Raw genomic sequence first — 26,838 nt, forward strand, 5'->3', positions numbered from 1 at the left:
TGTGAAAATCTGGACCCGGAAGTGGAACAAATGAGGTATTTCCTCAAACAGAGTTTACCAGACTGCCTACTCAAGGTCAAAACTCAAGTGTATAAACCCTCAGCAATCATGCAGGGAAGACCTTGGGAGCATCAGCCTCACAGAGTTGCTCAGCGAGCTGAAGGACATGCAACTTCACACTTACACAGAGAAAGAAGTAGTAACAGTGCTGAGGCTGAAGATGGTTTCTTTTGAGGGATCTTAGTTCCTTGACCAAGGATTGAACCCGTTTTCCCATGCACTGGGAGCACAGAGTCTTAACCAGTGAACCACTGGGGAAGTCCCAAGAGGGGGATTCTTGCTGCTCCACTACTTACTGGGCTTCCCTAGTGACTCAGCTGATGAAGAATTTGCCTGCAATGAGGGAGACCTGGGTTCAATATCTGGGTTGGGAAGATCCCCTGGAGAAGAGAACGGCTACCCACTCCAGTATTCTGGCCTAGAGAACTCCTCAGACTGTGCAGTCCATGGGGTTGCAAAGAGTCAGACACGACTGAGTGACTTTCACACTCACTCACTACTTAGTACTATGAGAAGGTGGGCAGGGTCCTTATCTCCTCATACTTTGATCATTTCCATTTTCTTGCCATTCACATGGGGAGAGCGACACTGGACCTAAAACATGTATATCACTGCATTCTGAGGGTCATGAAATAAAATCATCATTGAAAACACTGTCTAAACTGCAAATCAAAGGATGATGATTATGGGATGTGTGTGTGTGTGTGTGTGTGTGTGTGTGTGTGTGTGTGTGTGCACGCACAGCCATCTAAAATCCTTTGTGGGAACTTGTGTGGCAGTCCAGTGGTTAAGACTCTGCACTTCCATCACAAGGGCATGAATTCAGTCCCTGGTTGTAGAACAAGGTCCTGCATGCTACATGGTGTGGCACACCCCCCAGAAGCAAAGTCCTTTGTAGAATAAGAAACATTGTAAATAAACAAAACAATATATGATCTGTTGCAGGATGTATGTTGACCAATTAAATGGGAGTTTGGAGAACTGTCCTACAAAGAAAAACAAAATCTAAGGCACTGAACATTTGTATTTGTGTTGGGGGGGGGGGGGGTAGATGGAGATGACTTATCTAGAAGTACCAGAAGGGAGTTATGTATAAAAGACAGCGTCCGTCCAGGAAATGGGTGGATGTGCAGAGATGGCGATAAATAATGAGGAGTTCTTTGTACCATCTGTTGCAAGTGGTAGCAAGAAAATATCCTTTTACAAACCGTAACTATTTTAGATATAACCGGAGCTTGTCCTTGGCCTGGATCATACAGGAGCATCCCAACAGAAGACTGAGTGTTGGTGAGAGAAGGATAGTTTTCTTTTATCTGTGCTGCACTCCACACAGTGACTGATTGTGGCTTGGAAGTTACATTATTTATTTCATGTTACTTGTTACCCGTTTCCCTGCCGAGATCTTGAGTCACCACTGGGCACAGTGTTAAGTCAGCCGGCGGGTCTGGTACAGGGGAGCTCAGCGGAGTTGTGTGTGTCAAAATATTTGTGGGAATAGCACTCATCTTAAATATAGCCAGAAGCTAACCATCTCTTCCCTGAGAATTAAATAATTTTGGCAACAGTCTGTCTGTCTCGTGTCTGGGAGACATTCCACTTATGACCGAATGAAACATGAATAGACATTAATAGACCTTCCAAAGGACCCTCTTTCCAATTTTAACAGTGTAAGCAAGATGAACTTGAAACTTTTCCAGCGGCAAATTCACTTCCCTTCCCAATAGCATCTTCAAGTTTATAAGCCCAGTTTAGATTTTCTCTTAGCATATGTAATTTTTTAAAAAGCCAATAAAGCAGCAAAAGCGAAAGGGGAGATAGGAATACATTTCACAAGACCGTTGACCTTAACCAGAGCATAAAAAAGTATTTCCTGTTGAGGTAATGCTGAGTGTTTATTAGCCTGTCTTTTCTTAATACTCACTAGAAATAAATTGCTTCCACTTTGCAAAGTGCCAGTCAGTGAAAGGAACAGAGGGAATGAGTAGCAGGATAACTGAACACACTGCTGGCAAGAGCAGGTTCACAGAGGCTGTGGCATCCCAAGGTAGGCAGCTGAGAACCTGGCAAAATAATTAAACCAGATTGTGCGATGTTGGTGCTTGTGTTCTCCCCAGAGTGAACCAAACTCCGTGCGAAGTTGTCCCGTAGGAGACGTTTTCTGGAGGACATGCACCACCCAGGTGAAGCCGAGTTCTCTGGTACGATAATCCTGTGCAGGAAATTCGCCTGCCTGATCCCCCAGCCCTCTCTGAGTTACTGCACTCCCCTTTCTCTTGGGTGAGCTGGGTGCTGAAGCCTTACTAGACAGCATTTCACTCATCCTGATTCACTGCAGGATGGAGCCAGCTTTCAAACTCCTGACGATGGATGACTGCTCTAGTCCTGACAAAGCTGTGCCTGTCCTGCCCAGGCGGCGCCCAGAGGCATTTTGAAAGTGAGAGGAGATTGCTGTGAACTTGCAAGAAGAGACCAGGACCGTCTCTCACCTTGCACTCACTGACTCCCAAGGTAGCCAGGTCCACAGAAGTCACCTGCCTCTAAAGCAGCAGACATGAGCCCCTGTGCTGAGCTTGGGGGGTTCCTGTAGCCAATAGCAGTGACAGCTCAGTGCTTCTGTGTCCTGGGGGTAGGGGCGTGGCAGAACCCAGACATTTCACATTCATTCACCTGACAAACAGTCCTGCCCATAGAAAGAGCAGGTAGGGGACTTCCTTGGTCTCCACTGGTTAAGACTTTGCCTTCCAGTCCTGGGGGTGCGGGTTCAATCCCTGGTCGGGGAGCTAAGATCCCGCACGCCTCACCACCAAAAAACCCGGAACATAAAACAGAAGGAATATTGTAACAAATTCAATACAGAGTTTAAAATGGTCCACATCAAAAACATCGTAAAAATAAAGATCAAGTCAGTTCTTACAAGGATGGTGCTGTTTAGGACATCTTATGCCCTAAAACAGGGGCTTTGGGGAGACAGTAGGGATGGAACCATGTCTTCATCAGACCAGAGAGGCCAACGCCTCCACCCCCTTTCCTGGAATGCACGCGTTTGATGGAGGGAACGAAACCTGCCAAATGTATACCAGATGCGTCAGGGGCCGAGACTGTGCTTTCCACACTCTGGTGAGAAATAACAAACTCTCGCCGATTAGATTAAAAATCAAAACAAGGCTTTCCACGTTCCGTCTCCTCTTCCCCAACCTCTTAGGTGGCCTCTGTTACAACCACTTCATCCAAATATTGTTTCGAATGAGACATCTTAGGAGGGAAGCTATGTCATGGGCGCCGCGTTCTCCCTCTTTTCATGACCACAGAGCTTTCTGATGGCTGTAAACAGTTTTTTTAGCAAGCTTGCGACGCTGACTGGATTTGAACTTTGGAGACGTCACGAAATTCTTTTGGTCAGCAAGACCAACCTCTGGAGGCCTTAAAATGTTTGAAAAATGCAGGGGCTGCCCAGAGCATGGTTGTGGGGTGTGGCATGAGGTCTGCGTGGCCTCCAGCCCAGCTTTTTGAGTTATTTGTCACTGGATTCCCACTTGAATAGCCTTCTACTCCATTCAGCCCCCGAGAGCTCAGGAAGCATGATGGTGATTAAACGTAGCCTACCTGGGAGCTAAGGAAATGCTTCTTCTCTCTATCCTTTTGTCGGTAATGCGTTCATACCTGTCTCCTCTGAGAGCAGCACAAGCCACTTCTTGCTGGGAACACAGACCTCCTAGTGCCTGTTCCCCTGGACCAAGAGAGCTGTGTTGACAGCAGTCGCCCACAAGGGTCTCCGGAGACCGCCCTGGCCTCCTCCTCCCCCGTCTTGTTGAGGGTGGGGCAGAAGGGCTCCGGTTCCCTCTCTCGAATACCTTCTTTGCTCAGCCTTGGCTGGCCCTCTCTCTCATCCCGTCTCATTTCAGGTGTGTTTTCTAGAATGATTGCACTTGCTTGCCTGGTGCTGCCTCGGCCTGATTCTCAAAGTTCAGCTCGGTAAAACAGCCTGGTTAATTAATAGACAGCCTCCTCTGTCACCTTCCTTGTTTACCCTGCGGTGTTATCAACCAGGGGAAAAGGCTCACATTTGTTTCGGCTTCAGGGACATCAAAAGTCCGGCGGCCGAATGGACCTGGGGTACCTGGGTTTTCTCTGGAGCCCTCTGGTCCCCAGCAGAACACTGGTCTGAGAGTTGGGGGAAATGAGCATGTTGGGTCTTCTGATGATTTCATTTGTTGGTGGCTGGTGGTTTGCTTGTGTTAGTGACCCTCTTTACATCACTAAGATCCGTCTTGTATTAATATTTCCTTCACTATTACCCAGTTTACCTAGGCCTCCCCGAGTTGGTTTGTTGGTCTGTGTTTTCCATGTTACCAGCTGTCGGAGGTCTGAGTCACCCGTGCAGTAGTCTGTGGTTGGATGTGGGCTGAGGTTATTCAGTGACTAATTGCCAAGGGGAGGAGAAATTGGCTTATCACGGGGAGGACGCCTTTTTATCCATGCCTGTAGCAGCTTCGCTCAGAAGACAGGGTAAAGCAGAAGGGTCTTTCCTGATCTGGGGAACATTTTAGGATCTGTGGTTTTTTTTGTGTGTGTGTGATTTCTTCTCTGAAGAGAAAGCTGTCTAAAATATCCGAGGGTGGAACTGAGGACTTAGATGAAACCAGCAAACAAAGGAATCGCGTAATTGGGAGCTCAGCCAATGTGCTTTTTCCTGGCGTTAGTTGTACAGGTGATTTCCTTAAGAAAAAGTAAGTGGCTTTAATTCTTTGAGGATGAGAGAGTCTCCTAAGAGTCATTTTCAGTTTTGTCCGGTGACTTCATTGTATGGTCTGATTGAGTAGTGTGTTTACAAATTCTAGACTTGGAAGGGTGGGGTTTGAAATACAGTAAATGGTACATGATAGTCCCTTTCCTCAAAGAATATATGTATATACACATTTTTTTCAGTGCTCTACAATGAGACAAAATTATATGACACAGTCTCCCAAATGACTTGAAATAAACATCTTTCGTGGTAGATTTCTTTTTTCTAGAAATAGTCTTAAGTTTTTTCTCCTCCTCTGTTATATTGCAGAAAGTTGTTAATGAGTAACATTTGATTTAACTTACGGTGTTTGGGGGGAAACGAAATACAGAAATGTTAGGATTCCTAACTCAGACTTCAGGTGATTCATCTGAAAGCACCCCACATTTGTTCTAGTCTTTGGGAAGGACGAGCCAAACAGAGGGTTGAGCTGTGTGCTGTGGGCAGGGCCGGCAGCTTCTCAGCTGGGGCCGTGGTGCAGAAGCTCCGGAAGCAAGTATGCTGTTTATAAGATCTGGAAGGACTCAACCCAGAGCTGGCCATGGTTTGGGCAGTAATGGAAGGAGGGATATGGTGCCCAACAAAACAGATGAAGGATGGGGAACAGCCTTTTCATGCATAGCCGAAATATCTTGTTGCTGTTTAGTCTCTCTGTTGTGTCCGACACTTTGTGATCCCATGGATTTTCCAGGCAAGAATACTAGAGTGGATTGCCATTTCCTTCTCCAGGGGATCTTCCCGACTCAGGGATCAAACAAACCTGAGTCTCCTGGTTGGCAGGAGAATTCTTTACCATAGAGCCACCTGGGAAGCCCATGCCAATATATTAATATCTAGTACAGATAAATGAGCTTTTCTTTTTCTGGGCCAAGGTGCAGGCAAATAAATATTTGTGTTGTGTCCTGGGAAGGTGTTAAAATCTTTATTTTTTTATTTATGTTATCTCTCTTGCTATAAAATGGTATTTTTAAAGCTCACATCAAGATGTCAGTGTGTAAAGCTTCTGGGCTAACAGTGTCAACGATATAACATATTCAGATATTTTCAACTTTCTAAGAGAGATGAGATAATAGAGAACGTTAGTGACTAGAGAAGATTAGTGAGGATCAGGGAGATTTGGGGGAGAGGAAAAGATTCAGGTATATATTAAGGTGAATAGCAACTGTGTGCATAGGTGTGTATGTGTGTGTTTTATTTATTTTACCTTTAAAGTTTAAAATAATTTTCTCCTAAAAGGTCTGACTTTGATTAACAGTACAGGAAAAACCAAGAGTGTGTTTAATGTCATTTCTTTACTCGTTAGCTAGAACACAGGTAAAATACAACACAGGGATATCCCTGGCAGTTCAGTGGTTAAAACTCTGCACTTCATTGCAAGGGGCACAGGTTGGATCCCTGCTCAGGAAAGTAGGATCCCACATGCTTGGTGGTATGGCCAAAAACACTCTGCAGGTACTTGATTCTAGGAAGGTACCTCCTTTAACATAAAGGGCTGGGGCTTTTTTTTAATTGTGAATTATAGAATCTTAATTGTCATCTGGTTCGGTCAATCAGACAATGAGTATCTCCTGCATATTAAGTCCAGTTTTTATTGGAATAGCGAGTGGTCTCCTTGGGAGATCACACTGAAGACTTAAAGCAGATTCTTCCTTTTTATCTCCCCATATGTTCCACCCTATCCTAGGAGTGAGTTGCCTTTAGTTGATCTGTATCCATTAGTGTGTGAACCCAAGTTATCTAATTTTAAGGGTTTATTCAAGTGGTAGATTTAAAACATTTTCCCACTAAGTGATGGGAAGATCATGTCATTCTTTTCTTGGGCTCCAGATAGAGCCAAGGTCAAAATTATCTCAAGGTGCTTTTCATAACTCAGTTTTGGCAAGTCAGTCCTGGGTTGGCAAGCAACATAAGACTTTTGCCAAAGGCTTCCAACCTCTATGTCACCCATATTGATGGAGACATTTAACCTTATATCACCTGTCCTGGTGTAACAAAAGGCTTGTGTTCACCTCCACTGTGGGTAACTCAGGTGGACAGTGACTCTGATTCAGTGACCCAGTTGGATGATGGCAAGATTATTTTGAGGTAGACAAGACAGGGCTGACATAACAGCATTACCATCAGGTACGTGATACTGATTGCTTATGGCTGTGATTCATCCTCATTGGCCGAAGTCCCATTCTGGCTGGTTGGTACCCATGTAGTACTGGCTGGCGGATGTTAAATATTTTGACTATTACGTGTGTTCCCTGTATGAATGTACAGCGCATCTGAATTGTTGTTTATTAGCTGCTACGTTTCTTTCTGAATTCATCTGCACGTGACATCCAGAAAGTCTAATGAGATATTTCTAAAGAAATTTTTTTTGCATGTGTTTAAACTTTACATAACTTCGTTTCACTTAGTTATATAATGTGCCTCCAAGCGATTTCTTTTCACATCACCAAACATGTTTTTAAAACACTCATGCAGGCACCTACCTCTGTTGTTTTCAAAGAAATTTCATCAACTTTTTATTCATTAAAATTAACTTTAAGGACTTCCCTGGTGGGCAAGTGGTTAAGACTTCATACTTCTACTGCAGGAGGTACAGGTTCGATCCCTGGTCGGAGAACTAACAGCCACATGCTCCACAGCGTGGGCAAAAAAAAAAAGAATTAACTTTACATTTTTATTTCATTAATACTCTTTATTCTTCTAGACAGTTCTGTACTCCTAGGAATATTGATGCCTCTTTTTACTCTCTTACCAGAAAAGAGGGGAGGATTTTTCTGTGTGTTGAGTGGGGTCAGGATTCCCCAAATGAAGATGAAGCCAGATGAAGAAAAAGAGAACAAGGAGTCGTGACTCACCCTGTTAGGATTTTATTCATCGTAAGTGGGTTTCCCTGGTGGCTCAGACGGTAACTAATCTGCTTGCAACGCAGGAGACCAGGGTTCCATCTCTGGATAGGGAATGGCAATCCACTCCAGTATTCTTGCCTGGAGAATCCCGTGGACAGAGGAGCCTGGCAGGATACAGTCTATGGGATCACAGAGTCGACACGACTGACCGACTAACTCTCTCACTAAGTGGGTTCTAGACATTTGAAACCCTAGTCTTTTGGGGGGATTAATAACAATAATGACAATAGTACCTACTGTTTGTTACTGATTAGCCTTGAGTGCTATGTGGTTCTTTGTATACAGTGGCATGTTTGAATTTATCTTTATGTTTATTGGGGTTGATTATTGCATTGTGTGGTCTGATTGGGTGGGGAATTTGACCAAATGTGCACTGCTGGCTGAACCAGACACTCTTGTAGTTTATCACCTATAAAGCCCTACCTTGCTTACCACTGAGCTGGATCTTTCTTTTCATTGAGCCCTGCATTGAGGAAGACAGGGTGGAAGAGGTATTTATAGAGGATCCACGTTGATCTGCTGCAAGACATAGGTTATATGGTTTCTCCAGCTATTCTGGAATGGGCATTGGGTATGTTACCACACAATGACCTTGGGAATGCCCTCCTGGTCTAAGGCCCTGAGCCCCTGAGTCTTGAGGGTACGTGGGCTGGAGCATCTTGACTTCAGCCTAGGTGTGAGTCCCCAAGGTCTAGGAGAGGGTCCCAGGGTTGAGGACAGCTTGAGGATATCCCATGTCTGGTTTAGAGGTGGAGAACAGACTAGCATATTATGTGTGTGTGTATGTGTGATGGGGAAGCAGGGGTAGTGGAGATAAAATTGTAATTTCAAGTGAGGAGCCTACGTACATTGGGAGGGATACGTTTAGCGAGCTGAGGAGCCAATTCAATAATGCTTAAGTAATGTACCATCAAGGACTTCCCTGGTGGCTCAGCGGTAAGGAATCTGCCTGCTGAGCAGGAGATGCAGGTTTGATCTCTGGGTCTAGAAGATCCCCTGGGGAAGGAAATGGCCACCCACTCCAGTCTTCTTGCCTGGAGGATTCCATGGACAGAGGAGCCTGGCGGGCTACACAGTCCATGGGGTCACAAAAGATTCAGACACAATTGGGCACGCATGCAGGAGTGTACCCTGAAAGGATTCCTTTTGGTTGCTACATATTTGCATCTTGCTTGCATTTTTGCTTGATCATTTCCATTATGAAATCCACCTTAGTGTGCCAAAGTTCCCGGGTCAGAGATTCTGCATTGCTGGGTCCTTCCAGTGACAAGATAAGGAAGGAGGCTGTGGGAAACCAGCTGGTTCATCCCCTGCATCCTCATTACCCGATGCAGGCAAGAGTATGTCCTCTCCAGGGCAAGAAGTTTGGGGCTAGATTACAGCTGTGTCTTAGAATCAGGCTTGATTCTTAGCAAGTGCATGGTAAATACTGTGGGACTAAGTGAATGAGCTGATAAGATATGTATTCTGTCTGTATTCAGAGCCTTGGGTTCTGTTTCCTTTTCAGTCTTCTCCTTATTGCCTCTCCTATTTCTTCTCTCTTCCCCCATCACCCACACAATGGGTCTCTTAGCTGCTCATCTTGACTGCCATCCATTTGAGCCCACATCCTCACCCCTCATGCCCCTACCTCGCCCACCCCAATCATTTATACCCTCCTTGTCTTTCACACCTCTGAGAAGACTGAATGGCAGTGTGGCTTCTGTGTCATCACAGAACTTGAAGACAGGGCTTGAGAGGTGCCACTGACTTCTGTCCCCTCCCTTTGCAGCCATTTGGAGAATCTTCAGTGAGCATGACCCTGGTGGGTTTTAATCAAAACAAAAATATCACATCTTCACATCCTGAATTCATTTGTTTTTGATTCTGCCCCTAGCTAAATACATTAGTAGTTGGAAATTATAATAGTTTTCTCTTTTGCCATTAACTTGAATTTTTTTATTGAGATTTAATTGATAATGTACCATTATATTGGTTTCAGAGGTACAACATAATGGTTCAATATATGCATCTATTGCAAAATAATCACCACACTAAGTCTGGTTGACATCCATTACTACACAGTTTCCATTTTTTTCTTGTGATGAGAACTTTTGAAACCTACTCCCTTAGCAACTTTCAAATACAGTACAGCATTATTAACTATAGTCACCATGCTGTGCATTACACCCCCAGGACTTAGATGTATTTTGTAACTATAAGTTTGCATCTTTTGACCATCTTCACCCAGTTCACACCCCCAGCCCCCACCTCCTGCCTGTGGCAACCACCAGTCTGTTCTCTGTGTCTATGAGAACAACCTTTTTATTTTTCTTGATTTATTCATTTGTTTTTACTGGAGGATAATTGCTTTACAGTGTTATGTTTCTGCTATAGAGCAACGTGAAACAGCTCTATGTATACACAAATCCTCTTCCTCTTGAGCTTCCCTCCCATCCCCACCCCATCCCACTCCCCACCCCAGCCCCCAGATTATCACAGAGCACCAAGCTGAGCCCCCTGTGCTATACAACAGCTTTCTACTAGCTGTCTGTCTTACACCTGTGCTCAGGTACTCAGCTGTGTCCGACTCTGAGACCCCATGGACCCACCAGTCTCCTTGGTCCATGGTATTCTCCAGGCAAGAATACTGGAGTGGGAAGTCACTCCTTTCTCCAGGGAGGTCTTCCCGACCGAAGGGAAGATCCTCGGTCTCCTGCATTGCAGGCGAATTCTTTACTGCTGAGCCACCAGGGAAGCCCATTTTACACAGTCACACGTGGTAGTATATATATGTCAATGCTACTCCCTCAACTCGTCCCACCTACCTCCTCCCCTGACCCTGCCCTGTGTCCACAAGTCCATTGTCTATGTCTGCATCTTTATTCCTGTCCTGCAAATAGGTTCATCAGTAGCGTCTATTCTTTACTCACTGTTTCTTCTGAAGGAGAGCTAGTGGGAGACCCTATGGGATTCCTCACTCTCCTGAACTGGGTGGTAATGAAACAGCCCAGAAATCTCTGCTTCCTGGGGCTTATGATGACCTACCCCAACCTGCTCCTCCTCATCATATGGCAGCTTCAGAGGATATACTGTTAGTGTTCTTCCTCCTCCACCACACCTGGGCTTCCCTGCCCCCTTCTCTCTTTTTGCCATCCCTACTATAATTTGCCTCCAATTGCAGTCACCTCCTGAATCATTATTTCCTCCAGACCTCTCAGAGCTGATATCTCATGGTGAAGCACCAGGAGTCCCTTAACCTTCCCTCCCAGTCTTTCCCACGCATCTCCTCTCTCTCTCTGGCCATGTCCCTACATTGTATCAGTTTAGAAAGATGAGAAGGATGCTTGCTATCTATTTTCCAGGGCTAAGGCTAGAAAAATGTGCCCAAGATGATCTTAGAAAACATTGTAGCACTTTGGATACATTAAAGCCACATGTTTCTTAAAAGCTGTGACCTCAATTTTTAAACCATTGTTAAACCATTTTTTTCTGAAACTCCACAGCATTGAGTTCTATAGCAGATATATTCACTTCCTGTGGTTGCTGTGACAAATTACCACAAACTTAGTGGCTTGAAACACCACAGATTTGTTATTTTCCAGTTGTGGAGGGCAGAAGTCCAGACTGGTTTCGCTGGCTGATATCAAGGGGGTTGGCTCTGCCATATTACTTCTGAAGACCCTCAAGGAGAATCTTGTCCTTTGCCTTTTCCAGCTTCTGGGAGCTGCCTTATTCCTTGGCTCATGGCTGTCTCCTCCATCTCCAAAGTCAGTAACATAGAATGTTTTGTATTCTGTTGGGTTGGCCAAAAAAATTCACTCAGGTTTTCCCCTAAAGTCTTATGGAAAAACTTGAGCATACATTTTGGCCAACCCAGTATTACAAGTTAATCTCTAAAGGGATGTTGCCTATACGCTTAAATTATACATAATAGCCTATCTCTGGGAACCTTGCCTCTAAGGTGATGAGCGTTAATACTTTTGTATTTGTGTGATCAGGTCCACCACCTGTGAAGGACCGCAGGGAGGGCAAAAGTAACACATCCCTTCCGGAGGCTGACCGGAAACAGGAAACCTTTGACTTTATTCCCGCCCCTTTTAGTATAAAAGCAGCCCCAATTCTAACGGAGACAAGATGGCTCTTAGTGAGTAGGAGTCTGCCTTCTTCTCGGCTTGCCAGCTTTTGGAATTAAGTGACCATTCCTTGCTCCATCAACTCAAGTTCCTGGCCTGTTGTGTCGAGCAGTGTGAGCTTGGACTCAGTAACAAACTTGGGGGAGTCACCTAGGAGCCTTGCTGCTCATGGCTATCTGGCAGGGATTGGGAGATTTTTGAATATAAGATCCTAGCAGCTGCCAGGACCACTTGCCCTGAGGACGTGTCCTTCAGAGTGTCCTGAAGTGGCACCGGCTGCCTCAGCGCTTGGCAATTGGAACAAGGAATTGACATCTGAGAGCCAGCGGGCTCCATACAGTAGGGTAAGTCACTCCAGTGTGTACAACTAAAAACTTTATTTCTTCTCTGGGGCTTTTTTTTTTTTCTTTCTCTCTCCAGAATAAGCCAAATTGGTTTTGTGTTTGAATGGGGTACCCTGTTAGAGACAGGAAAGAGTTATTGGACTTCTACCCATTTGTTTTCTTTGCATGCGTGCTAAGTCGCTTCGTTCATGTCCGACTTTGCAACCCTGCCAACTGTAGCCCTCCAGCCTTCTCTGTCCATGGGGTTCACCAGGCAAGAATACTGGACTGGGTTGCCATGTGCTCCTCCAGGGGAATCTTCCTGACCCAGGGATCGAACCCTCGTCTCTTAGATCTCCTGCACTGGCCGGCAGATTCTTTAACCACTAGCACTGCCTGGATGGAATCTACCATTTGTGTGTGCTGTTTGTGTTTTGCTGGTCTTGAGTTTGTTAAGAATGGGGAATATTTCAATTGTCCCTGTAGACAGTTCTCTGAGGTGTACTTTGGATAAGGGATCTGATTATAGCTATGAACCCATGGGTGAAAGGGACATTCTATCTTATTGCAGGGGCCCCCAACCCTTTTTGGCCCCCGAACCAGTTTTGTGGAAGACAGTTTTTCCATGGATGGGAGTGGAATGGTTGCGGGATGATTCAAGTGCTTTACATTTACTGTGCACTCTGCCGCCACTGATCTGACAGGAGGTACCGATCCATGGCCCGGAGGTTGGGGACCCCTGTTTTATTCTAACAGTGTATCGCCACAGTACCTGTTAGGATCTCCACGGTGGTTAGGCAAGGCTATCTTGGGACCCTGTGCAGCCTGTACTGATACCTTTGTTGTGTTAATTACGTCATTTATGGTCTCTTGTGTCTTTGGAGTGTGTAAGATCCCAAGACCAAACTTCAGGGTTTATTTAGGATTTTGTGTGGCCTCTGAGTTTTTGGTTTCATTTTATTTGGTACTGTTCCTCCACTTGCAGCCAGATCAGTTTTGTGATTTTTAAAAAAATTATTTAATTGGAGGATAATTACTTTACAATATTGTGGGTTTTGCCGTACATCAAATGAATCAGCCATGGGTGTACATGTGTCCCCTCATTCTGAACGCTCCCCCCGCCCCGACTTCCCTCCCCACCCCATCCCTCTGGGTTGTCCCAGAGCATGGGCTTTGAGTGCCCTGCTTCATGCATGGAACTTGCACTGGTCATCTGCTTTACATATGGTAATGTACATGTTTCAGTTCTGTTCTCTCATATCATCCCACCCTCACCTTCTCCCACGTAGTTCAGAAGTCTGTTCTTTACATCTGTGTCTCTTTTGCTGCCTTGCATATAGGATCGTTGTTCCTGTCTTTCTGAAGTCCGTATATATGCGTTAATATACTGTATTGGTGTTTCTCTTTCTGACGTCACTATTTTAAAACTTGACTGATATCAAATGGAGGAAAGAAACAGGGAAGAAAAGAAAGCAAAACTGTCTGTTCTTGTCCAGAAGTGGGCATTCTGAAGGAGGAGAGAAACGTTTCACTTGATTCCTAATGTCACCAAAAGCTACAAATAGAAGTGTCCTTTCCGTTAATATTAGTCAAAGCGTTTAGTCATCTAGACAGGTGACCTTGATTTGTCCTATCTTCCAGAAACCCAGTCTGAATCCAATGTCTTTTATAACTTATGGCTTTTACATTGTGGTACCTAACTGATGACTAAAATTTTGGAATGGGAGCTATGTCCCTGTGTATTTATACAAGTGTTTGCACATAATTTAGATGTGTGACATTGCCATAATGGATTTGTACAAGAGCTCTGATTAATTGACTTAAAGGAAACTAAGTGAGTTTGAATACTCAAACATAAAAGAAACTCACCAGAATGGGTTTCAGGTTCACGAGCTCTAGGAAATACTCAGTATTGAATTAATATCTGGTGTGAAAGTTAGCTTAAGCTTGTTGGCTCGATACAGATGTTTCTGAGTCATCAACGTTGAATATAGGGACTTCCCTGGTGGTCCAGTGGTTGGGGATCCATCTTGCAATGCAGGGGATACAGGTTCCATCCCTGGTCCAGGAACTGGGATCCCATGGAGCAACTGGGCCCATGTGCAACTGAGACCCAGCACCGCCAAATAAATAATAACAAACAACACTATGTATAATACTTTTATTGTATCTAGGTTTACTGGAAATCAAATACGGCCTTATTATTGCTCGTACGAAGTTTGTCAGCAAGAAAAATAATGTGCTAAAGCTTTTAAGTAAATGTAAATGAAGTAAAGAGTTTGGGGTAAACTCTATGGGAATGTCTTGGGAATGTCTGTCTAGAACAGTCTCTCCAGATTTTCGTAACTTGAAACTAAGTCCTAAGATAAGATTGAACGTAATTTTAAAAATCTTAAAGTGGTACAAAACCTGGATTTGGTTCTCTAAGAGGACAAAGTTTTCTTAAAATACTGAACTGCTTTTAAGTGATCTCTATTTGCCACAAATCTTTTATTATCACTGGTTAGAATTTCTTTTTGATATTTCTGCCTAACGTCTCAAAGATCAAGTTCTAAGTGGGGTTCATTTGACCTCTGGCTAACTTTGGGATTTTTCAGAGGGTCCCTGGAACACTTCCAGTTGTTTTCTCTGCATCTCAGAGAAATATTAAACTATGTATATACATGGTTGAGTCCCTTTGCTGTCCACCTGAAACTATCAGAACATTGTTAATTGGCTATACTCCAATATAAAATAAAAGTTAATAAAAATAAATCTGTATTACTAATCAGAAAAGCTAATTGGGCTTATCTGGTGTGTTGAATTGCATGGGAGACATTGTCAAATGAGTGATGGTAAAATTTCTTAGATTATATCATGGGTAAACATTATTAACATACATATTGTAGAAATTGTATGGAACTGCTAAAATTCTGGTATACTCTGGTAAATGATGTCATAATTTTAGTAATTATCACAGCCACAGCAGTAATCAATTTTCTCTTCAATTGCTTTGTAATCCCAGTTGGTTGATGCCGAAGCAAAAAGGCGTCCTTTTAATGGTTACATGATCATTTGCTGTCCATGTGTTTTACAGTGGCTTCTGAATGACTCTATAGCTATTTCGTGAAAAAGCAGGCAAGGCTGATGAAATCCTTTATGTGCAAGCGTTTGTACTATTATCAGGGAAGATAAAGGAATAAAAGGGAGGATATGTTGCTTCAACCTTAACTCCTCTGGCTGAGCTGGCTGTCCCAGCCACTCTGGCCATTATGCCAACATATCCACCCCTTCCACCACTTTCCATTCCTATCCAGGCTCAGTTCCTGACGCTGCGGCTGAGGACTTCTCCTCATAAGCGTCAATCAGAAAATGCTGAGTTGAAATGCACTACTGTCTGTAAAATAGAGAGCTAGTGGGAAGCTGCTGTATATCACAGGGATGTCTGCTCAGTGTTTTGTGATGATCTAGTGGGGTGTGGGGGAGTGGGAGGGAGGCTCAAAAGTGAGGGGATATATGTATACATAAAGCTGATCCACATTGTTGTACTGTATAAGCTAACATAACATTGTAAGGCAATTAGACTCCAATATAAAGATAAATAAATTTAAAAAATTTTTAAAACAAAGTGTTCAGGGAGCAAGAACAAAAGATGCAAATCAAAATTCCCCCTTTTTTTGGCATTGGGTTCCTGGAAGATGACTCAGAGAGGTAAGCCACTGTTGAGGAAGAAACAATGGACTTACTGTAAGGAGGAGAAACATTGGAAAATGGGTTGCCCTCATCTGAAACAGAAGAAGAATAAAAGAGGCGCTCCTATGGGAGAAAGAGAGGAACACTCTGAATAAAGAGGCCCAGGGGCTCCCTTGGACTTACTGTGTCCAATTCCCCACAGGAGCCCAGGGTAAAATTGAACATGGGGGATGAACTGATTGAAGGCAAAAGGAAAAGGGGACAGCAGAGGATGAGATGGTTAGACAGCATCACAGACTCAATGGACATGAATTTAGGTGAACTCTAGGAGACAGTGGCGGACAGAGGAGCCTGGCGTGTTGCAGTCCATGGGGTCGCAAAGAGCCAGACACGACTTAGTGACTGAAAAACAAAAAACTGACTGACTTTCTGATAGACCTCACCCTGAAAAAAAAAAAAATTTTTTTTTATCAGAATAGCTTGACATCACCAGGCTTCTCTGGTGGCTCAGTGGTAAAGAACCTGTCTGCCAATGAAGGAGACGCAGGTTCCATCTCTGAGTAAGGAAGATCCCCTGGAGGAGGAAATGACAACCCACTCCAGTATTCTGGCCTGGGAAATCCCATGAACAGCGGAGCCTAGCCGGCTACAGCCCACAGGATCACAAAACAGTGGGACATGACTGAGCCACTAAGCAACAACAAAAGCTCAATATTGGGAGTCTCACCTAAACATGCTTTAAGCCTACAGATGGTGCTCATGAAAACCCAGGAAAAGGAGACTGAGCTCTTTCCCCCAAGGTCTTAAAAATAACCCAGCGACTGTTGTCAGCCCTCCTCAGATGGGGACTCAATGCCAAGGAAGCTGCACCACTGAGGACTGAAATATACTCAATACCTATTTCTCAGATGCCTCAAACTGCAAGAAATTTCAGATACCTGGACACTTTCTCAGTGTGGGTAGAAGCATATCCCTCCTGGACAGAAAATCTCTGAGATGGTTAAAGCCATCCATAGGGAAGTCATGCCCTGATTGGGCTTAAGGCATTAAAACAACATCAATACTGGAGACCACAGTCAATAGGAAAAGAAGAAAATGAATCACACATTAAACAGGAAAGTTGCTAAAATGTCAGGAGACTAACTGAACTTGGAACAAGGCCTTGCCAGTTGCTCTGCTGCAGATCAGTAACTCCCAGAAGCAGGCTTAAATTAGGCCCCTTTTAACTATTGTGTGGTAGGCCATTCCAGCTGTCTGCCGCGGCAGGGGAGTCCGTAAATGCTAAAACACGTAGCAGTGGCCAACTGTATTAAAACTCTGGGCACTATACTAACCTCTGTTCATGAGTTTGCCTCCAACAGGTGTACCTGTGCAACTGAAGTAGATGGTAATTCCCTTGTAGCTATAAAAGGGTCAACCGATTTGTTTAACTTTGTCCAAATAAATAGCACAGGAATTTAGTATATGTATTGAAAACTGGAACCAAAGCCCTAAGTTCAATTACAAAGTAGACAACGTAATGCTCAGAGGTTTCATTGGGTTCAAATAGCCATAAAGGACTGACTACAGAATATTCATCACCTCCGTTCAGCAGAAAGTAACCAGCCAAAGGGGTCTTCGTCCCTTTCCCCACAGGACTGTGAAACAGACAGTGATAGTGGGGAATCCTAATAGAATTCCCTATTAGAAATAGGTTCTTGGGAACAGAGAATGACCACAGAGAAGAAGAAATTAACACCTCCCCTCTGGAGGCAGACGGGGACCTGGAAGTGTCTGACTTTACTCCCACCCCTTTTACTGTAAAAAAATAAATAAATAAGCCTGAATTCTGACTCAGGCAAGATGGTTCTTTGGCGCATGAGTCCACCATCTTCTCAGTGTGTTGACTTTCTGAATAAAGTCTCTATCCATTGCCCCAACAGCTCATCTTTTGATTATTGGCCTGTCATGCAGAGAGCAGTTTGAGCTTGGACTCGGTGACAGCATCTTTCCATCTTGCTTTTCTGCTTTAGTCATCACATCCCCTTCCATGACATTGACCCTCCTGCCTGTTTCACAGATAAGGACCCTTGTGATTTCATTGGGTCCACCTGGATAATCTCTCCCTCTCAACATCCTTAATGGGGTATCTGTGAAGTCCTTTTTGCCATGTAAGGGAACACGGGTACAGGATATAAGGATTGGGGCACAGACACCTTGCAGGAGCCACTCTTCAGCTGGTTTCATCGGGGAAGCCACACTGAGATGTCTCTAAAAACATGAGTATCAAAGTAGATTTTCTAACTTCTTTCTTTCTTTCCAGATGCAGAGAGAAGTTGTTTATGCAAGAGGAGATGGCCCTGGTGCCTCTCGACCTGGACCCACAGCTCTCCCACCCTACGCCATTCCAAACTCTCCGCCGTCCACTCCTGTGCCCCATTCCATGCCTCCCTCTCCATCCAGAATTCCGTACGGAGGCTCCCGCCCAATGGTGGTTCCTGGTAATGCCACCATCCCCAGGGACAGACTCTCCAGCCTGCCAGTCTCCAGATCCATCTCCCCCAGCCCTAGCGCCATCCTGGAAAGAAGAGATGTGAAGCCGGATGAAGACATGAGCAGCAAGAACCTCGCCATGTACCGGAACGAGGGTTTCTATGCCGACCCTTACCTTTATCACGAGGGGCGGATGAGCATAGCGTCTTCGCACGGCGGGCACCCACTGGATGTCCCCGATCACATCATCGCATATCACCGCACCGCAATTCGGTCAGCCAGTGCTTACTGCAACCCATCTCTGCAAGCGGAAATGCACATGGAGCAGTCACTGTACAGACAGAAGCCAAGGAAATACCCAGAGAGCCACTTGCCCACTCTGGGCTCCAAGACGCCCCCAGCCTCCCCTCACCGAGTCGGCGACCTGAGGATGGTGGAGATGCACGGTCACCATAACGCCCACGGGCCCCCCCACACGTTGCAGCCAGACCGGGCCTCGCCCAGCCGCCAGGGCTTCAAGAAGGAGCCCGGCACCTTGGTGTACATTGAGAAGCCACGGAGCACTCCAGGATTATCCGGGATTGTGGACCTGGGCCCTCCTCTAGTTGAGAAGCAGGTGTTTGCTTACAGCACAGCTACCATACCCAAAGACCGAGAGACCAGGTGAGGCGGGGAGGGTGGCAGGAGGCTGGTCGGTGCCCACCTGCTGGTGGTTTGGGCTGCTCTGCAGGAGTGGGCAGGAGAGAGCAGGAGTTAGCTGGGTGTCAGCCTTGAGCAGTGTGCCCTCTGGGTCCTGTGCTGGGTGGAGGGCGTGGGGGTTGTGGGGAAGTAGGATCAGAGGTGGTTCTTGTCTGCAAAGAGTTTCTAAACCTGGTGGTTGAGTGGCATTGGCCAGTGGCCTGGCTAAAGGCAGGCAGGCAGGCAGGCCACCCCAACAAGAGAGGTCAGAATGGGCCTCCCGAGTGTAGGTCTAACAGCAGCATCATTAGTGTATATCTGAATAATTCAGAAGAAAATTGGTTAGCAGATTAGAAGAAACCATTCAGGGAAACCAGTCAAGAGCTGATCGTTATTGATCTCCCACTGAAAAGGCGGAGTGAGTGGTTCAAGTGCCCACTGTTTAAGTTGGCAGTTTGTGTTTTGGTTTTTTTTTCTTGAAGTGCAATTTTGTTTTCTCATGTGGTTTGGGGAAATGAAAAGAATGTGTCACTATCTGTCATCCAGGGTGATAAAAACATAAATCTGCATAAAATTAGGATCGTGTCGGTGTAATACTCATTTGGGAGTGGTACTGAGATCAGCAAAGTTTTTCTTGTGGATAAGATACTCTGGGTGTTTCAATTTCTTTTTTAATTTACATGTTTTTGTAATTCACCAGCCTAGAACCTTCATACTACATCTTGAAAACCCTCAAATTTATAGAGTTATAGAAAAGTCGATTGTGACAGAGAGAATTTCTCTAGCCTGGATTTGTTGATGGAAGGCAATAAATATATTAATCATATTCATAAAAATCTAGGCAAAGAAATAGAGTTCAAAGGAGATTAAGCATGCAACCTGTTGTCATACAGGAATTCAGAAGGGGAGTGAGAATTACAATTCAGGTATTCAGCCACTCAGTACCTTATTGGAACCTCTCTTCCCTCCTCCTCACCAAAAATGATCATATCACTTACTATTACATAACCTTGTAAAAGAGAAGGCCAAAATTGTGACTGGAATGTGAAATGTCTATCTTACTATCTTAATCACACAAATCAGAAAGTTCTGTCCTATTTGGCAGATATTTATCCTGAAAGGGCCATCTCTAATCTGGTCACAGAAGAAAGATTCCAGGAAGATGGAAAGAGAATAAACATAAGTTTTGTGTTTCTTTTAAAGCTCTAACCTTCTCACACAATTGGAAAAAAATAAAAAAACAGAAACAGTGACTGACTTGATTATTCAGGACAAAGAAAAATTAAGAGTCAGAAAAAGATATTCATTTTCTCTCTTCCAAAGTCCTTAGGAAGTTAAATTCTAAGAATCAAAGGAAACCTCCTATGGTCACACCTCCTGTGACCATAGAAAAGTGTATGGGATAAATACTGAGAGGTGTGGGATAAATACTGAGGCTGTTTGAACAGACCAGTGTCACAACTAGAGGGGACTCTGCCAAGATGGGCCTTAAGGGAGCCTGCACCTTGTACGTCTAAGAAAGGACAATTCATCCCCCTTGGTGGGCTGTGAGGGGCTGGTTGGGAAGTGTGTGTCCCTGATAGGATGAGACTTGGAGTTGTAAGAATTTCTTCCAGGAGACAAAACCTATTCATCTCCTGGGCTAGAATCCATCCTGCTCCCATCCTCCCACCACCCCCTGCTGACCCACTGTGAGAGCTGTGAGCTTGATTCCACCATGTATCTCATTAAGCCATCCACACTCTGCTGATTTCCAGGCACACTTTGGACAGTGATGGTGTCTGGCTTCTCTCAGCACCTGGTTCATTGTCATGCATGCAGTTACCACATGTATGTAACTGGACATCATTGAACGCGTTTCCCAGGATTGGGTTATGGGTGGGACCAACATGAAGGCCCTCCGCTATGTGGAATCGCCTCTCTGCTGCCCGCTGATCAGTCTTGAAAAATTTTAGCCTTAAGTAGTATCAGTATGGGGCTTCCCAGGTGGCGCTAGTGGTAAGGAACCTGCCTCCCAATGCAGGAGACACAAGAAACTCGGGTTCAATCCCTGAGTTGGGAAGATCCCCTGGAGGAGGGCATGGCAACCCACTCCAGTGTTCTTGCCTGGAGAATCCCATGGACAGAGGAGCCTGGCGAGCTACAGCCCATAGGGTCACAAAGAGTTGGACACGACTAAAGTGAGTTAGTGCACACACAGCATCAGTATATTTTCAGGTCCTATGTTTCCTCAGAGGTTTGTTTTACTGAATCTCAGAAAATGCTGTGGATTTCTGTCTGACATACATGTCAGCAGCTACTTTTAGAAAATCCAGATTAGCATTTTTCTAGAATAAAAAGTATTAGAAAATTTGATTAATTTTCTAAAATAAGAGTAATGTTCACTTAAAATATACTGTCGTGGTCATTTCCATATTCCGACATATAGTTGTAGTTTTAGAATACAATTTTACATTTTTCAATTTTTTTCATTCTTGTAAATGTGAAATAGCAGAGAAGGAATTTTATCTCACATTTTGCCTACATGATTCCTCACCTGTTAATCAGCTTATCTCCAGTGGGTGGAACCGGAGGGTTGGCGTGCTTGCATATATGTGGGTAGGTGTGCTTGTATATTATATATGTGGGTAGGCTAGACTCCCTTCTCCTGTAACCCTAGACACTCTTCTCTGTGTACATTTAGAATTACTATTACTGAAACACCTAAACATCCCCACTAACTCAACCCAGGCACATGACAAAAAGTATGTAAAGAATGATTTCTTTGGTAAAAAAGAATTGAGTCTGGACATTTTGCTGTTAGCACTCCCACCCAGCACCCCACTGTTAATTAGACAGGTCTCTTCTTCAACTGCCGTTCTAAACTCTTTTGGAAAGCTTAATGACTCAGCTGAAATGTAGTACTGCTGGGGGATAATATAAGAACACTGATGATAGCTATCGTTTATTAAGAATCTCTTATTGGCCAAATGTGAGGTTAAGTAGTTTCCATACATCATATGATGTAATCATCATGACGACCCAGTGAGGTTCATACCATTGTCATCCCTATTTTACAGATGCGGAAACTGAGCTCAGAGAGGTTAAGAAACTTGCCCAAGGTCACAAAGCCAGTAAGTGGCATACAATGTCCAGGTGCGTTAAAGAATCCATACCTTTTACCACTAGGCAGTATTCTGCCTGGTAGGTGAAGACTGTAAGCCCCACCTTCACCCAACAGGGAAGTGAATTCGGGAGTGAATTCTAAGCATTTCAACCAGGACAAAATGCTAAGTAGCTGCTCTGAAAGGAAATTTACAATCATCAACATGGTAAAATTTGCATAATTATGCTGCTAAATATATACATGTCATTTAAAATATAACTGCCCCAGCTAGTATATTAGCACAATTATGAAGCAACAGGGGAAGAAAGAAGAGAACATTCTTGGTAGATTTTATTTTGAAAAAATAAATGTGAGCACCGTGTCAAAGAAAATTTTAAGAATGCCAGAAACAATCAGCAAAGCACAAGATTATAGTCCATTGTCACACCTATACTGTGGTGCTATTTTAGATAAATTTACTCTGTGCAAGTATTGGTAAAGAAACTTCAGCCCCTAAGAGTCTAACTTTTAGAGTTAGGGTCTTATTAAGTGCCAAACCAATTTCTTTTGCAATTTCACATTACTAAAAAGCAAGTAAATCTGAGGGTTTCTTGCATGAAACTCTCAAGTGAAATTTTACATCTAAGATGTACAGCTACAGAAACACAGGAGGGAGAGTGAGAAATCTGTAGAGAGGCTTTCTTTGGGACATCGCTGGATTGAGATGCTTTTCCAAAGACCACATTTATGAAATAGCCCAATAACTGCAGGATGTTCGAAATCAGAAAATTTTTTTTTCATCTGTACTTAGGAAACTTCCAACAGTAACTTTTTTTAAACACGATTTTCTAACAGCTCTTACTTGAAAATGAATTGAAGACAAAATAATTTCACCTTGATCTTGTACTTGGTCCACGTGCCTTGATTGAATGAATTTGGCATCTCTTTTCTTATAAAGATGCTTCCACAAAGCATCTAGTGGTGACAAATTATATATAATAGATCTGGAAAAAACAGTGTAGAACATATTTGAGGTAGCATCCTCTTCCTGGGATGGCCATGGACTTCAAGGTAAAAGAGTGGATTATAACTGCTTTGACCTTGATGATAGTACAGTCATCCATGGGGGTTGTTTCTGGGAGCCCGTGGGTACCCAGATCCACAGGTTTCTTATTTGTAGTTCAGTCGGCCCTGCACATCCATGGTTCCATATCTGCAGATTCAGTCAGTTTGCAAAATTCAATCTGCAGTTGGTTGAATCTGAGGAAGAAAAATCTGTGAATATGGAGGGCTGACACTAATTCTCAAGTCTGAGCTTCTGGAAAGAAAATGACCTTGAGTGATAAGGTGGTTTTACCCAGATGATCTCCCATCAGCAAGGACTCCAAGAAGACAGTGGGTCCATGTGACTTTGAGGCCCAGTGCCAAGGAGATGGTGTGTGACAGATGACAGGAGGCATGAGGCTCTGTCTTCCCAAGGTTATAAAATTACTTCATTAAATAGCATCATTATCCCTACCCATGGCACATAAAACAGCCCTTAAGAATTGTAAAACTCTTAAGACATTTATGTTTTGCTATTTTCTATTTATAGTTTAGCTCATATAATGTGAAATATATCGAAATCACACTCAAAATTCAAGGGTGCTCATTGCAAAGTGACTAATAGCTCTCCTTCCAAATGTGTGACAGATTCCTCCTAATATAACGTTTTTCAACACATGGTAAACTTGAACTGAGATCATATTTTTAACACTATTCTGCACTGACAATAGCTAAATTCAACAAAACTAGTTAAGAATGCACTTGGGAGCAAATTTTTGCCTGTCTGGGCATCTGTATGTGGAGAAAAAGAAGCTACAAGAGGTCTGCTGTGATTTCTAAAGCTTTGCAGATTTCCTGCCTTAGAAAAGGAAAGAAAATATCTATGTACAGGAGGGAGCCTGCAGCCTAACTGGTAGCTTGTGTCTGTTCTTAATCACTTTACATTGCTTTCTATTTTGTGAGCATTGAATATCTTTTTTTATTTTTTCTAACTGGAGTGTAGTTGCTTTACATTTTGTTAGCTTCTGCTGTACATCAGAGTATATCACCCACACGTGTACACACATCCCCTCTTCCTGGGGTTTCCTTCTCGTTCAGGTCACCATGGAGCGCTGCGTAGCGTTCCCCGTGCTCTACAGAAGGTTCACATCAGTTACCCATTTTATACACAGTAGCAGTAGTGCATGTATGCCAATTCAAGTATCACCCTGTTGGTAGCTTTGAGGGATAGGACACATCTTTGGTTTACCAGCTGACTGAGTCAAAGTCTAAATTCAGATTTGTGTCATTTTAAAATGTTCAGTGCCTGGCAGACCTTTGGAGACTTTCTAAACTGTGTTATGTATCCTGCTAGAGGGATGAATCTGAATGATGGAAAAAAGAATGATTGGCTTTTTTCCTTTTCAATGTATAGTCAGAGAGGAGCCATGTCAGTTGTCTCCTGAGTATCTGGTTGGCCAAAAAGTTCATTATCTTATGGAAAAACCTGAACCTTTTGGCCAACCCAATAATTAGACTTGGGATCTTCCCAGAGCAGGGTTTCTTCGCTTCTGCACTCTTGATATTTTGGGCCTGAGCTGTGCGTTCTGGGATGTTTATCAGCAGCTCCAGCCTTCCCCCGTCCCACCCACTGCTCGGCAGTATCAGGGTCCCCAGTCATGACAACCAAAGATGTCTCCAGAAGCTGTCAAATCCAAAACATGGATCTTGACAATTATTACTTCAGTTCTACCCTTACCTCTTGGTAAAGCGGCTTCATTATTGTTAGAACTTGCTATTGTCACCTTGGTTCAATCAACCTGTGATCAACCCTTTACTGATAGGCAGTAACTTGTCATGTTTATGAACGTGATCTCCAAAGCCATGTAGCCTGAGTTCAAGTCCCAGTTCTGACACTTGCTAGCAATTGGAAGTTTGACAGATCACTGAGTCTTGCTCTGCCTCAATTTGCTCATCTGTAAAATGGAGATAATCATAGCACCTACCTCATACAATGGAACAGCTCATTACAATTAAGTGCCGTGTGCCCCCCCGCCCCCAGCATAGAGTAAGTGCTGGAGAGTTCCTGCTTTGAGCAAAGTACTCTACTAATGCTACTAAGCTCGAGATTAATATACAGAGATAACGAGGACAAAAGACTATACCGGAGGAAGCAGGGAGACAGTTGTCAAATAGAATACCAGGAAAAGCATAAAGCAGGTAGGGGGGCACAGGAGAGAGTAAACATGAGCATGCACAAAGAATGGAATTAGCTGGGATTAAACATCTAAATGAGAAGGTTGAGAGTATCAAAGCCACTTTTAAGTCCCTTTCAGGAGAGTAGTGGGGTTACACATTGACTTGAGTCCAGGAGCTAAGAGACAAGCCAGGATGACAGCATCTTTTTCAAATTGCACCCGAGCAGTATGACTGATGATAAGGACACCTAACCAGGTAGAGCTGAAGTTATTAGGTTATCAGATGCCTGTTTTGATGCCTAATGGTGCCTGACCGATTCAGCTGTTGTCTGAATTGCTTTCCTGTGTAGCTCTAATTAGGGATCAATAAATGTTTATTGAGCTTCTCTTTATGTACTTAGCTGGGGACTGCATGCTTTGCAGAAACTTAGATATGTCCCCACCTGCAAGGAATACGAACTGGGAAGATAGTCATAAAACATTAAAAGCATATATTATAAGCATGTAAGCTATGCCACAGTTCCGTGCAGGAAGCTCTGGAGCCACAAATGTGCATTAAATAACTGATTTTTTAAGAACAGCTGCAACAATAGGATTGCAATCATAGGTGATGCTCAGAGCTGATCTTTTTGTCATCCTAAGAAAGGCAGGGTCTCCCAGTGAAGCAGAGAAAAGAGAGGAGGATGTGCAACTCACTCAGGGGGAAGTGTCTTTCCCCTAGGCTGGAGCTGCACAGGGAGATTTGCTCCCAGCATCTCCAAGTTCTGCTGGAAAGTCAGGACACGTTTTCCTTGAAAACAATGAGGAACAATGAAAGGACTAATAATACACTGTAGGTTAAAGAGGCTTGCATGGGCCAGCTGGAGATTCAACCACCGTTTATTCCAAGTTCTAAACAATGAAAGTAGGAGAAAACTTTTCAATTACAAGCCTGCCATAATTTGGGGACGGCTTGTACGTAATTAATTCCAAAGAAGTGATACAGAGAGTAATTGCTATGAATGCAGAACTGGGAGCACTTCCCTGAACTTAGGCTGGGCTGGATGCTTTCATGAGAATACCGACTAAGATGGGCACGCATTTAAGGAATTTACATAATGGAATGAAAAGATACCATTTGGAAAGACAGATTGATCTGTATCCAGAATTTGCTGTATCTCTCCCATTATGCTACCAAGAAAAATGACATCTGGATTTGATGTCTTGCCAGTTTCAGATTACAGAGGTGCTGAGAAATTGAATTATGACTTCATTCACAGGAATATAGCTTTATGGATAAGTAATATTTGCTAGTCATTCCTTAGACTACTGAGTTCAGTCAAGAGCTGTCTGATAAACATCATATTCAACCAACTGACAAATGTCTGAAGACAGCCCTACTCTTACCCAGGGGATACTGTATCAAAAATACCAGTGGAAGGACTGTCGAAAAGCTCTCACAAACCAGTTTCTCAAAAGGGAAAGCCGTCACCTGCCACTAATTAGATGATATTAAAAATGTACCCCTGCATCTTCCTTGAATATTC

General features: G+C 43.8%; 1 protein-coding gene across 23 annotated transcripts in view; it reads left to right on the forward strand.

Moving 5' to 3' along the window:
* KIAA1217 (KIAA1217 ortholog) overlaps window positions 1–26,838 on the forward strand; it is a 440,669-nt gene that overhangs the window by 348,313 nt on the left and 65,518 nt on the right. For 20 of the 23 annotated variants that reach the window (XM_043883233.1, XM_043883225.1, XM_043883224.1 and 17 more), the window contains one exon: window positions 18,159–18,991. In XM_043883233.1, coding sequence (XP_043739168.1) covers window positions 18,159–18,991 — 833 coding nt within the window. Of the gene's footprint in view, window positions 1–3,682; window positions 3,706–4,115; window positions 4,788–11,726; window positions 12,206–18,158; window positions 18,992–26,838 lie in introns of those variants that run through there. The other 3 variants (XM_043883240.1, XM_043883236.1, XM_043883239.1) reach the window with 3 other exon arrangements.

The sequence above is a fragment of the Cervus elaphus genome, chromosome 23 (assembly GCF_910594005.1).
Source record: "Cervus elaphus chromosome 23, mCerEla1.1, whole genome shotgun sequence".
Taxonomy (NCBI): Eukaryota; Metazoa; Chordata; class Mammalia; order Artiodactyla; family Cervidae; genus Cervus; species Cervus elaphus.